Genomic DNA, 13,591 nt, shown 5'->3' with positions numbered 1-13,591 from the left:
CTTTGTTAGTGATTCGTCCTGGGTATTTTCATAGCTGTCCACCTTCACATTTGGAAGTTTTGTGCAATGACTTGAATGCTGCTTGCTTCTGTGTAGTATTTTGAGTAGTTTGTTTTGTTTTTGCCATTTCCTAGTAGAACAGCTGAAATATGGTAACTCTTGGATTGGATTTCTAATGAGATTTGAATTTGCAGGCCGAATTGATGCGCTCATATTATGACCTTATGCAATTGCGAGCGCTGTAAAACTTACTAAACAAACAACTGAATTGTTTAGCATTTGGAGAAATATGGTAGCTTTCATCATTGTTCACACTTCACTATGGTCTGTTCTGTTCTTGCAACTTGCTTTTTGTAGTGGGATTGTCGAAGAGAACTGAGGTTTCTGGTAGAACGTTTAGTGTGAGGGTCGCATTCTTTGACGGCTTTGTGGGAGATGTGAAGCTTTTGATTGGTTTCTTTTGGTTATCGCTGCTACTTGCTCTTGCATCCCTGTGCCCCGGTGCACTTTGTCTTTTCTCCTTTAGTTATGGGTTGAAATGAGGGCAAAAGGTTAACGGTTTTCATCTTGGGTACCTGCTTTTTATGGTCTGGGAAACGCTGCAGGTTGAGGTTAAAATTCCTTCTCTGCTTGATGGGTGCTGTGCTCTAATAAATTTTTTTTTGAAACGTTAAAAAAAAGCTTTGTAGGATTCTTTAGCAAATTTATTAACCTAAGGTAATGTGAATAGTTTTGTGCCAAGATCTGTTGTAGTAAGCTGGTTCTCTTTTCTTGTTCTTGATGTCAGATGGTGGTTTTGGTTGAGACTTTCGGTGATGAGAGTAAATTTTACACCATTTACTTTGTGTGGGTTGCTTTTTTATTTCTCTTTTCCCTTTTGAAATTCTGCTTATAGCTTCCAATTTTGCTTCTTGTTTTTTTTGTTTTTTTTTTTGATTCAGCATCTTTTTCTTCTTCAAGATTATCTAGTTTTTCCTCCCCCCCCCCCCCCCCCCCCCCCCCTTGTTTCGGGGGGGGGGGGGGGAAAATGGTGTTTTCGGGGGGGGGGGGGCGGTAGTTTTTTATTCCAGAAATTGTTTGAAAGAAATACGGTTGACTCTCAAGAGAGGGGTGGGTTCATAGAATTTATCCAAATAATTCAGCAGGGCCAGAGAGTGTCATCTGTACTGGAGTGTAATGTTAGATTTTTTATCCCCTAAGTTTGGTACCTGCTGTTTGTGGACTCGCAGTTCTGTAAACTCTTCTCTTTTGATGGGCTGCCGGACTGCTCAGCTGTAGAGGTTCTGTTAGAAAATTTAGGTTGAATGAAGGAGATGATATGTTATTAAAGAGATTGGAAGTAGCCTCTTCCTAGTTGTCATTTTTTTTTCGTTTGCCTCCGAAACATGAGCAAAAAAGGGCTTCAAGTGTCGAAAGTTTACTCCAGGGGCAATTTTCTCTACAGCCGTGTCCCGTCTATGATTTAATGGGAGGAACATAGTTTCTTAGAGGCCATATTGATTCAAATGATCTAAATGTTGAATGTGGTGAATTTGGTTTGCTGTGTGGCCTAGTGACTGGTGCAAGTTGTGGGAATCATTGGAGAAATGGTGAAAGGTTTAGATTTGATACATCCTGGTCTTTTGGTGCGTCGTCTGTCCTCCCTGTAGATGATGATTTGAATGCAGACTACAATTTGGAAGGGGGGGTCTTTTTAAAAATTTCTGTCATGATCTTTTATTCTTGTGAATCTTGTCGTTGGCAAATGCATAGTTTTTTTCTACAGTTGTTGTCAAGTGACCCGGTCCTTTTGTATTCCTCTTCACTGTTTGTTGCTCTGACTTTGTCGGTGTTGAAAGAGACGAGTTTCTAAACCTTTTTTTTTGAGTGTTGTCTTCATCTGCATTTGAAAGTAATTTCATTGAAAACGTAATTGCTTCGCTCATATTTCATGGAAAATAGAACGTCTTTTCACTGTGGTCTTTCCATGAAAATCTAATCGCTTTGTTCATATTTCATGGAACATAGAATGTCTCTTCTCTATTGTCTTTCATTTAAAATTCAATTGCTTCACTCATATTTATCATTGACTTTCATTTAAAATCTTATTTCTTTGTTCATATTTCATGGAACATAAAATGTCTCTTCTCTATTGTCTTTCATTTAAAATTCAATTGCGTCACTCATATTTATGGAAATAAAATGTCTTTTTCACTATTGACTTTCATTTAAAATCTTATTGCTTTGCTCATGTTCATGGAAAATACAATGTCTTTTCACTATTGTCTTTCATTTAAAATTAAATTGCTTCACTCATATTTATCGAAATAGAATGTCTTTTTCACTATTGACTTTCATTTGAAATTCAATTGCTTCGCTCATATTTCGTGGAAAATCGAACGTCTCTTCACTATTGTCTCAGATGGCTTCATTCATTTTCACATCATGCTTCTCATTCCAATGCTGAAGGAACTCCAGGCATATCTGTATGAATTCTAGTTTCCTGACTGGAATGGAAACATTTCATTTTTGAACAATCACATCTTTTGCATGTGATTTAAAAACTATTTTATTATAGTTTTTGAGGTAATAGATAAAAGACACGTAGGCTATTAAGTTCAATTTAGGATGGTAGGGCTCTGTAGAAAGTGTTGTTAAATGTATGCGAAATGTTCACCTCAGAAAAAAGATCTCCTCATCCTGGTGCATGATGTCTGAAATATGACCTATGACTGCGTCTATTTGCCGCATGGTAATGGGAATTCTGGGAAACAAAGAGTGCATGATATCTGCACTGACGTAAAGTAAAGTTGTAGGGGCTGGAATCGAACACTCTGAGGCTTTCCTTTTCATTGTTGTCCTCTCATTAATCATTGTTGTCCTCTCGTTAATCATTGTTGTCCTCTCATTAATCATTGTTGTCCTCTCATTAATCATTGTTGTCTTTTCATTTTAAATTTGTTTTAACCCTATCCGTACGCCCTGGGGTCATTTTGTACCCCCGTGGTTGCATTCTTCACATTTTAGAATACTTCTAGTGCGAAGATCTCTTTGAAACTTTCAGTATTTCTCAAATAATCATTTTGACAGACTGCTATGCAAAGCGTACGGATCGGATTAATGAGTAAATTTCATCTTTGGAAAGTGGTGGCACAGAGTTCCCCACGTCGTATGGATACGATAGTAAAACACGACGTACGGATAGGGCTAACTCCCATCGCATCGACTCATTTCATTTTTCCTGTGAAGTGCTTACCTTGACCTTGTCATGGAGTAGCGAGTCATTGATGGTGCTGCATGTACTGTGTGGTTTGCCGTCCGGGGCTCTGTGTGTGAAGTGCCGTCTCTTGTGTCTCTCGTAACCTCTCTCATTTACTTTTCTTAGTTTGCATTTTCACAGGTAGGTAAATCTACATCTCTGTGTGTGGGTGTATGTGTGTGTGTGTGTGTATGTATTATTTTGTGTGTGTGTGTGTGTGTGTATTATTTGTATTTGTGTGTGTGTGTGTGTATTATTTGTGTGTGTGTGTGTGTGTATTATTTGTGTGTGTGTGTGTGTATTATTTGTGTGTGTGTGTGTATTATTTGTGTGTGTGTGTGTTGGCCTCTTTGTTCATAGTGGAGTGCATGATCTATCTATTGTAATAGCACTGTACTACTGGAATGTTTATCATATTTGTGTGGTAAATGTTACAAAAGTCTAATTTCATCGTTTTGCACTGCCGTATACTGAAGTCCTTCAAAATCTAAAATCAACCCATTTTGCTATTACTTCGTTTTTCCTTTCATTGCGGGGTGTGGTTTTTTTTGGTTGTTTTGTTTGTTGTTTTGTAAATATAATCTCTATTTTTCTTGCGATCAGTTTGAATTGTGTTGAAGAGAATCAGAAATGTTGGTGGGTCTAATGAGTACAGTAATGTTTTAACCAGCGTTACCTTCGCCATGCTTGTGCACCCTGAACTTCTGCTACGTATTTCAAGTAGAACTGCCACGTAGAGGGGTATTCTAGTTGCTCACTGCAGGCACGTCGTATGCTCTAGTCACTCACTGCCGGCATGTTAGTTGATTTCCCCAGCCAGTAGTGCCAATGCTTGGCTTTTTCTTTCGACTTCTTTACGTCCGTCACAACGGCCTCGGCTCCAAGTGTTGCTTTCTAACAGTTTTGGTTGGGCAGCTATGACAATGTAATTCTTCTTGACCAGTCGTTTTTCTCCTTTTTGAAAATGCTGGCGGGCGAGTTGCGACTCGTGCTTTTGAAGACTTTTGTGTGTGCTCTGTCTGTTTTCTGTAAAACTAGCTGCTGTTTCTGTACTTTAGCCACAACTTTTGAAGACATTTGTGCTTGGTCCGAAGGAGCCCCTCCTCTCAGACGGCTCTCACGTTTTTACCCCCTGGAGTCAGTGTATTCGTCTGTTTGCTATCCCTTTTCTTAGTACTAAATGGTCGGTATATAGCTAGCGTATAGCGTTATCTGCTTCTTTTGTAAGTTGGGCCTAATCTAACCCCATGTAGAATGTTTTAGCATTTTTGTTTCTGTTTGTTGTTTTTTTCTAAAACCTTTCCTCCTACTAATTTTCTGTTGTGTGTGAAAGAACGACTAACCTCCATGTGTATTATTATGTGTATTTGACGTATACTTTGCTGAGTGGGAGAGTAACCTTGTTGTTGTTCACTTTTATATTATCTTTTGTACTCTTTTTATTATCTCATGTATTCTTTTAGTCTGACGGTGCAGAGACAAATGATGGTGGGGAGAGGTGTAAGGAGGGGTAGGGGTATTTCTCTGTCTTATGATTTAGTCTATACTTTTATATGTGGAGAGTAAGTTCCACTGAAGAATTAGTCTGATGAAATTGGAACAAAGGATTACTTTTAACTCCTTTCCGGATTAAAAAAAATTTACCCAGCGCACTAGTTCCCGTAGCAAAAGCTTTTTTTAAAAAAAACTGATAATGGTGCAGTGAACACTTTGTGGTCACTTAATGCAATATTGCGCTGGTGAAAATGATCTGTTCCGGTCACCTGTGGTAAAGTAGCCCCATATCCCAAAAATATGCCCACCCATGTCCTTGAATAGACAGTCTCCTGTGAAACAATAAAAAAACCCATCCTCTCGGCCAACAAACCCCCCCCCCCCCCCCCCTCCCCCGTCAGTTTTACTAATGCAAAGCAAAAAGTAACGGGATAAATCTCCAAACCAAACCTCCACGATCGAATCGGTTTTTGTCTGGTACCGTTTGTCTCTGCACTGTCAACGTAACATGTTTAGACCACATAATATGTATATTATTTTAAAAGTTACCATATAATCTGTTATATATATAATATAATAATGCTGATAACACTATTATACAGTATTACCACAATTATAGTTCTTTTATGAAGCAGTTACACATTCATTGGTTTTGGTATAGGTTTGAGAATTCAGACATTTATATATATATATGTAAATTTTTCGTATATATAGCATTATTATTAACATATTAATTTTTGTTTAATTATAGTTTTGGAGAAATAATTTCCTCGACTTCCACAAAAGCAATGATGTAGGGATAACCTTATTATTCTGTTTGATGAGTCTTGTACAGGTTCTTTTAGGTTCCACGGTTTATTGAGCTGTGTCAGTTTGGGAACATCTGGTGCTGGATTTTTTTGGGGGGGTTTGGTTTTGTTTGTTGTTGTTTTTTTTCCAGAATAAGAAAAAAGAGTTCTGACTTATGCAGTTTCGAGCGCTGTAAAAACTCTACTAAAACTAAAACTATGAATTAAAAGTCCTGAGATTTACACATTTGAGTTGTAAGACATTATCCAGCACATGCCTTTTTATGCCGTATGCCAAGACCATTGAATTGCACAAAAGACCATCCGCTAAGATGGGTCCACCTCTATTTTTGCCGCTTCGCCTCGTGTGTCGACACATGTTGGAGAAGGGACGCCGGTCTCGGTTCTATCGAAACATTTCTCTCTCCCGTGCGCGGGAACTTTCAGGGTTTGCACGGGTCTTGGAAAACTGGAAAACTCTTGGAATGTTCTTTTTAATTTCCGAGACATGGAAAACTCTTGGAATTTTGGGAAGTTGGCAAAATTCTGGGAAAAGTCTAGGAAAAACAAATTTTTAACTAGATCTATTATAAAAATATTTCCTCAAAGTTTAGAAGGCCTCGACTTTACGCAGTCTGAAGTGTACCATAATATATTTTTGCATTAAAATTTTCTTCCAAATTGACATGTTATTTGTCTTGGAAAAAAGAAAACTTGTCTTCGAAAACTCTTGGAAAAATCTTGGGGAAAAAAATCTCCTGCTCAGTATGAACCCTGAACTTTGGTAAACGTCGTGAGATTTTTATCCGTTTTCTGACATGTGTCGACCCCTAGTTCTGACAGCTAGGCTCTTGAGACCGGCGATAGTGACCCCTCTTAGTTTTATGTATATATGTCTTGCAGTCCGTCAAAATAAAAAGGAGTATCCGTTACAAAAGAAATAGGGAAATAACAGTAACTGTGTGGGTGGAGTTTTGATTTGCTTTTCTATATTTGGATGGCCGGGGTTTTTTTTTCACTTTGGATGGACTATATTCACTGTTTCTGCTTTCTATTTGTGAAATTGTTGGTGCCATCATGTATAAAAAGTTGATGTAAGTGGAGAGTGCGACTCCTCAGCTGTGCTAAACATTTTTTTGTCACTGATAAAGCTGCAGTTTTAAGTAAAAAAGGAGATGCCATTTGCTTCTCTTTTGTCAGTTCTAAGCAAAATGAAACATTTTTATGGCTGATCTGTATTTTGACGGGCAGCAAGACGTATATATGTATAGGATGGTCTTTGCTGACACACTTGTCCAGTGTAGCGCTCTAATGTTTGATTAACACCACCACACAGGCCTCGAAAACAGGACAAAGGCCCAGCACTCTAAACCTCTCCGCCACCACGGCCGCGTTACAGGTGAGTTGACCACCGTCCACCATGACCCAACTCTCACTGTACCTTTTACTTTTACTTTTGTCCTCCGCTTCTACCCTTTTGGGTGTCGCGGGAAGAAAGAGACGTCTCTCTGTCGCCAGCCGGAGAGCTTGGGTCAGGGGGATGTTGTGAGTTGTTAATGTTTCCCTGACTCCATCTATCCAGGTCTGTCTTTCTCGGTCGCCCTCTTGCCTTGTTGCCATCGAATTTTATGATGTGTCATCAAGACCCAGCTCAATCAATCAATGGCTTTCACCCCTGGCAGGGTAAAGGCCACATACAAGCTCCTTCCATTTCCATTTATCTATGTCGTGGGCCATCCTTCCTAGCTTGTTCCAAGTGAGCTTCATCTCTCTCATGTCCTTTTCCACACATCTCCTCCATGTTTCCAGTGGCCTACCCCTGCCTCGTGCTCCCTGTGGGTTCCATGACCCTACTTACCTCAACCATATCCTTACACCCCCCCCCCCCTCAGCTTTTTTCAAAGGGTTGCTACTGAAGTGTCTTTAGGCCATTCCCAAAGGGGGGATATTAACATGTTCTTATGCACAGTAGAATTGTAATTGTAAATGGGCTGATTCATCAATGTCATGCTCATAACTGTGCCTGAACTGCAACAGGGAACTGCTGCTTTTTCTTTCCTAATCTTTACTATCATCATTTTTACCTCTACTTCTATGGTATGTTTGTCACACTCTTGTGAGCCGCTATTTCCGGGGTGCCTTGATAGTCGAAGCAGACTTTGTGCTGTTGAAGCTAGAGAGGTGAGCTGAGTAAACCTGATTCTTCCGTAAAGATATCTGGGTTTCTAAGTGAACAGAAAATTCGGAATATTTTTTTAAAGGTTTTTTTTGTGGTACCAGAATGTGTCTATCCTTGCTTTGTATTTGTCTGGGGTCAGTATTTTATATTTACACACCTTTTTGTTTGTTTCAATCAATGAGATTTTGTAAATACCACAAAAGTGAGAGGCTCCCAGACAAGATGAATTTTTCTCCCTGAAATGTCAGTCGGTTTTCAGCCTGTCTGGGTTATTTCATTTGTAACATTTGTAGTCTATGCTGGCTTTGCATAGTGTTTAGTTACAGTTTACGTTAACTTAATTACTTCTTCTTACTGTTCTTGTTTATTTATTAACACATTAAATTGCCTACGCTGTGCGCCTTAACTTTTACCCTGTATAAAGAAACAGCATTATTCATTATTGCTGATGTCGGCTCTTGCCTCGCTTACTGAAAATGTTTTCAATACGGTTGTTTGAAATGTCTCGAAAGCCATAGGAGGTCAAATGCTCTCTAAATGTCATTATATATTACACTGCTCAAGGCTGATAAGGGTTTCTCCTTTTGAAATCGCTTTTTGTTGTTGTTGTTGTTGCTGTTGTTGTTGTTGTTGTTATCGATCCAGCAACAGCTGGGCTCTGGCCCTTCTGTCCAATGCCATGTAGTGATAAGTGCAGGTTTGCTGCAGTTGCTGTAGTGTTCCGTAGAGTGTGTTGTCTATGTCAGGTCTGGAAGGGAGAAGGGAGGAAATCACTTAAAACAAAGACTTGTACATAGATGCTCTCCAGATACTAATGTTAGATGCTTCGCTGTTGCGCGTGGGAGGGCCGAATGGGTGGTCGAAGGGTGATGCTAGTGGGTTCTACTTGTTTACTCTCCCTCTACTCGCGAACTCAGTGCTTTCATGTCGTATCTCCATTTTAAAAAAATTTTTTAAACAGTGTAATGTGACTTCTTCTTAAGCTCACTCTTTGTTATGAGCTGTTTTCACTGTTATTAAAAATGGAGATAGAACAAGAAAGCACTGAGGTCATATACTGTCTATCTCTCTGTCATTCTCTTTCCTCGTGATAATAAATGACTGTTATTGTATAGAAATATTTCTCTTTACTCTTTACATTTCATAACTGTTAACCTGACTAAACACATTCCACACAACATGCTTAAACCTTCGTATATTTATTCCCTGTCCTTGGACATCACGCCTACCTTCGCTTACAGCTGATTTGTTTTGTTTACTCATATTATTATTTCTCATCTCTATGACCCCCCCCCCTCCCCCATCTGTCTCTGTATTTTACCATTTAGGTAATCAGTGTTGGTTGGCGGGTGCTCTGGTGTGGTTTGCTCCTTCTTTCCTATCAAACATCTATCGTCCTTATCTCTCCTCCTTCTTTTTTTAATGTTTGTTACTCTCTTGTAACACCTCTAATCTTCGGTACTTATATGACCTCATTGTGTTGCAAGTGCCGTAAAACTCCTTACTACAGCTTAGGTAATCCGTCAAATCGACATGCTGTTGTATCGTACGTTTTTGTGTCAGTGGTCAGTGTGTAGGGAATGGCCACCCGCTTGCTTTGATCATTTTTGGCGGTTTTTGTCGTTATTTCTGTCGGGTTGTTTTTTTTGTTTTCGAGAATTTAAAGTGACGCGTACGTATGTATATTATTCTGTCCTCCTCTCAATCAATATGGCTTGTGTCGGTATTTTGCTGTTGTAGAAAGCGCTGAAGGAGAAAGAGGAGCACATCGAACAGCTGCTGCGTGAGCGCGACCTGGAGAGGTCAGAGGTCGCCAGGGCGGCCGCTCACGTAGACGAGGTTAGTAGTGTTGTGCGTGCATTTGTCGTGTGTGTGTTCGCGCGCGCGTGTCTGTGTGTGTGTGTGTGTGTGTGTGTGTGCATGGGTCTCTTGCATGCCCTGTTGCAGAGGAGGGGAGGTTTACTTTATTGTGTTTTGCTGCTCCGCACGCTTTGTCGTGTTGTTCCCTGCTTTGCGTAAAGGCCCAAGTTTTTGTCAGTGGTTTAGACATAAAGATCCATGGGTGGTTGGCGGGTGCTCTAGTGTGGTCTGCTTCTTCTTTCCTATCAAACATCTATCGTCGTTATCTCACCTGGTTGTGTTTTCTTGTGTTTGTTACTCTCTTGTGACACCTCTAATCTAAAATAAGCATAAAAGCCCAAGTTTTTGTGAGTGGTTTAGATTTAGGTGAAAAACGGAAGTGTTAAAAGAGCTTATACAAGTCACAGTTTTGTTTCTGTGAGATAATCTGATATTCTAAATTTATTTTTGATCGTCCATGCCACTTCTTGTTCATTTTTTGGGAATTTATTTTTTGAAAATAACACGACATGCTGTGAATAAAAGAGTATAAAAATTATATTTTACATTTTAAAAAAAAACCCTTATAACTATACGTTTTTGGAAAGCTTATAAAACCTGTAGAATATGCTGAAAGGGGTGTTATATTCTTATAAAAAATCAACTGAGGGATGTAGGAACGTGTTTGTAAACAAAATACAATCTGACATTCATTGTCAAATGATAGACGGTCACTGTCACGCTCACTGAAACATTTATTTTTTTCACACGCAGTAGTCTAACAATATTCTTCAACTCATAAGCTTTCAGAAAATGTCTAGTTATCTCCAGCTCATTTTCTGTTTTCTATTGCTATTCTTTATTTTCTTATCCTAACTCGAAAATCTTAAATAAGCCTAGTGGGTGGTGTGCGGTTGCTCTGGTGTGGTTTGATTCTTCTTTCCTATCGAACATCTATAGTCTTTATCTCCCCTCCTTCTTTTTTGTGTTTGTTACTCCCTTGTAACACCTGTGATCTTCGGCACTTATATGACCTGATTGTGTTGCAAGTGCCGTATAACCCTCACTAAAACACATTGCTCTGTGTCGTCAGGCGGAGGGTCAGCTGAGCAGCATCAAGTCGGAGAAAGAGCGGCTGATGCAGGACGCGGACGAGCAGATCTCGGGGCTACGGACCAAACTGTCGGACGTGGAGGGAGAGAAGCAGGAGCTCATGGCGTTCCTGGAGGAAGAGAAAAGGCAAGTCCTCCATTTCTTTACAATTGGTATTGGTTTTTTAATTATTTATTCATTTATTTCTTTATTCAACTATTCATTTATTTATTCATCTATTCGTTTATTTATTCATGTATTTATTTATTTATTCATGTATTTATCTATTCTTGTATAGGGAACTGCTGCTTTTTTTCCCCCCTCATCCTAATCCTATTTTTATTTTTCCTCTACTTCTTTTGTATGTTTGTCACTCTCTTGTGACCCGCTATTTCCGGGGTGCCTTGATAGTCGAAGCAGACTTTGTGCTGTTGAAGCTAGAGAGGTGAGCAGAGTAAGCCCGATTCCCTGTAAGAACTTCTCTGTTGACATCCACCCCTTGGCGCTCAAATGACCTTATGTAGTTGCGAGCGCCGTAAAACGTTATTAAAACTGAAAAAACAAACAGCTAAGAAATGGCTGTTAATGTGCCAGTGGGCTTCTTCTTTTCACTCCAAGTAAAAGAAAAAACGTGAACTGATGTAAAGAGCCTTCCTCTTCTCTAATTTCTCGTTTAAATGACAGAAGATTAGTAGAAGTGTTACAAGAGAGTAACAACGCAAAAAAGAAAGAAGAGAGTTTAAGGATGATAGACATTTGATAGGAAAGAAGGAGCAGACCACACCAGAGCACCCGCCAACCATCCACTGTTTTTAATACCTTGCTGTCATTTGGCGCAATAATGCGCCGGTGCAAATTGTCCGTTCCGGTCACTTGCCGCACTTATGCGCCAGGCCTGAGAAGTCCGTTGCTCTCCTGACTGGGTGGTCAGATAGACTATTTTGTACTGCTGGCTGTGGGACTGTAAAGTGGTAACCAAACATGAACAAATTTGGGTTTTCGAAAACAGCAGCTGAGTATTTTCTTACCGTCTTGTCCTTCCATGATTGTAAAATATTATTGCCACTGTTGTAAATATTTTGTTCCTCTTTTTAAAAAAAATCCTCTTTTTAAAAACATTTTTCAGGAAAGTGGAAGACTTGCAGTTCCAGCTGGAGGAAGAAGCTCTCAAAGACGACGGAGAGGTGAGTTGTCACGGGGGGGGGGGGGGGGGGGGGCACAGTTGTTGTTTGTGTGTCTGTCTCTGTGTCTGTGTCTGTGTTTTATAAGATGGAGATGGCTGGGCCATGTCAAGAGAATGGACGACAACAGGATTCCGAAGCTGCTCAAATAAAACTACAGTCATAACGATGTGTCTTAGACAAAACAAATAAAGAAATTCCGAAGCAACTTCTCTATCGAGAACTTGCCCAGGGAAAGAGACCAAGAGGAAGACCAAAATTGAGGTACAAAGACACCTGGAAAAACAGCTTATCTAAATGTGGTCTATTTGGCTGTTTGTTAGGCAATCTGGCGTGTTGGTCAGTGGCAGCGGGTTAGGCCTAGCCTATTGTATTGTTTGATGCAAGTGTATAAAGCAGAGAGAGTGAGTAAGTAAGTGGGAGACGAGTGCAGTCTCAGTTCAGTTGTATCGTTTGATGCAAGTGTATAAAGCAGAGAGAGTGAGTAAGTAAGTGGGAGACGAGTGCAGTCTCAGTTCAGTTGTATTGTTTGATGCAAGTGTATAAAGCAGAGAGAGTGAGTAAGTGGGAGACAAGTGCAGTCTGGATTACAGCAGGGTAGAGGGAAGAGCTGTATCGAGGCAGAGGAGGCCTGCAGAGATTTTGGCGTGAGGAAAGGGGGAATGTCTGTTCAGAGCCTCGGTCTATTTCTGTGCTTGTGTTGGGAGACTCCAACGCATCGGGGCCCCACCGCTGAGGAAAGGATTACACGATCTAGAGAGACAGGTTTGGATAACTGTTGTTGTAAACGCATCTCCACAGGCAACCAAAAGGTTAGTGGTTAATATTCTTATATGTTCAAGTAACAACACTAGGCTTGGAGTAGATGTTAGCATCTGGGAAGAAATAGCTGAGGACTGGAAAACATGGAGGAAAATGATAAATGAAAGGACTCTTATGTTACAGAGCAGCCCTAGAAACAACCAGGCTGAGAAGCGCCAACGACGAAAGGAAAACAGCGGAAATACAGAGCTTCGATCTACGTCACTGACGTGCAAGCTCTGCGACAGAATCTGCGCTTCAAACATAGGAAGAATTAGCCGTGAAAGAAGCTGCATGAAGACAACCTTGAGACCATCTTAAGCTAAATTAACCGTCTGCGTAGAGGAAAAGAGCCATACATGTCTGTGTCAAGTTCCTGTCTCTTTCTCTTCCGCTGTGAGAGGGAAATAGTTTTGGGCAAAAGTGTTTGAAGAATGTTACTGTTTTTGGTTTTCCTCTGGACCGCACTTGTATAATATATATATATATATATATATATATATATATATATATAATATGTTCAAGGTCGATCTGCTGTGATAAAGTTTAGACGTGGGTGGTTGGCGGGTGCTCTGGTGTGGTTTGCTTCTTCTTTCATATCAAACATCTATTGTCTTTATCTCCCCCCTCCTTCTTTTTTGTGTTTGTTACTCTCTTGTAACACCTCTAATCTTCGGCACTGATATGACCTTATGCAGTTGCGAGCACCGTAAAACCCTCTACTAAAACTAACTAAACTGATGTGAAGCACTGCCCATATCTTTATCCATGGGAAACCCATTACAACTTTAGTGTTTTTGCAAATATCTTTTGCTCATGGGTTGACAGCATTTTCTGCATGCTTTGATCTTTGAATGTTAAGGGTTTTGGGTTGTCGTATCGCCAAGTTCTTTGATGGTGGGTGGTTGGTGGGTGCTCTGGTGTGGTTTGCTCCTTCTTTCCTATCAAACATCTATCGTCCTGGTCTCTCCTCCTTTTT

At 40.1% G+C, this 13,591-nt stretch overlaps 1 protein-coding gene across 1 annotated transcript in view; it reads left to right on the top strand.

The window, feature by feature from the left end:
• The window catches only part of LOC101851586 (CAP-Gly domain-containing linker protein 1), a gene marked incomplete in the record, with an annotated part of 91,891 nt that overhangs the window by 16,575 nt on the left and 61,725 nt on the right, over positions 1-13,591 (top strand). Inside the window, 5 exon segments of the mRNA XM_035970823.1 lie at positions 3,365-3,379; positions 6,857-6,919; positions 9,440-9,538; positions 10,632-10,777; positions 11,757-11,814. Coding sequence (XP_035826716.1) covers positions 3,365-3,379; positions 6,857-6,919; positions 9,440-9,538; positions 10,632-10,777; positions 11,757-11,814 — 381 coding nt within the window.

This window comes from Aplysia californica, unplaced genomic scaffold (assembly GCF_000002075.1).
Source record: "Aplysia californica isolate F4 #8 unplaced genomic scaffold, AplCal3.0 scaffold00324, whole genome shotgun sequence".
NCBI classification, from domain to species: Eukaryota; Metazoa; Mollusca; class Gastropoda; order Aplysiida; family Aplysiidae; genus Aplysia; species Aplysia californica.
Note: the sequence above shows the minus strand (reverse complement) of the source record. Positions and strands in the feature narration are given on the sequence as shown.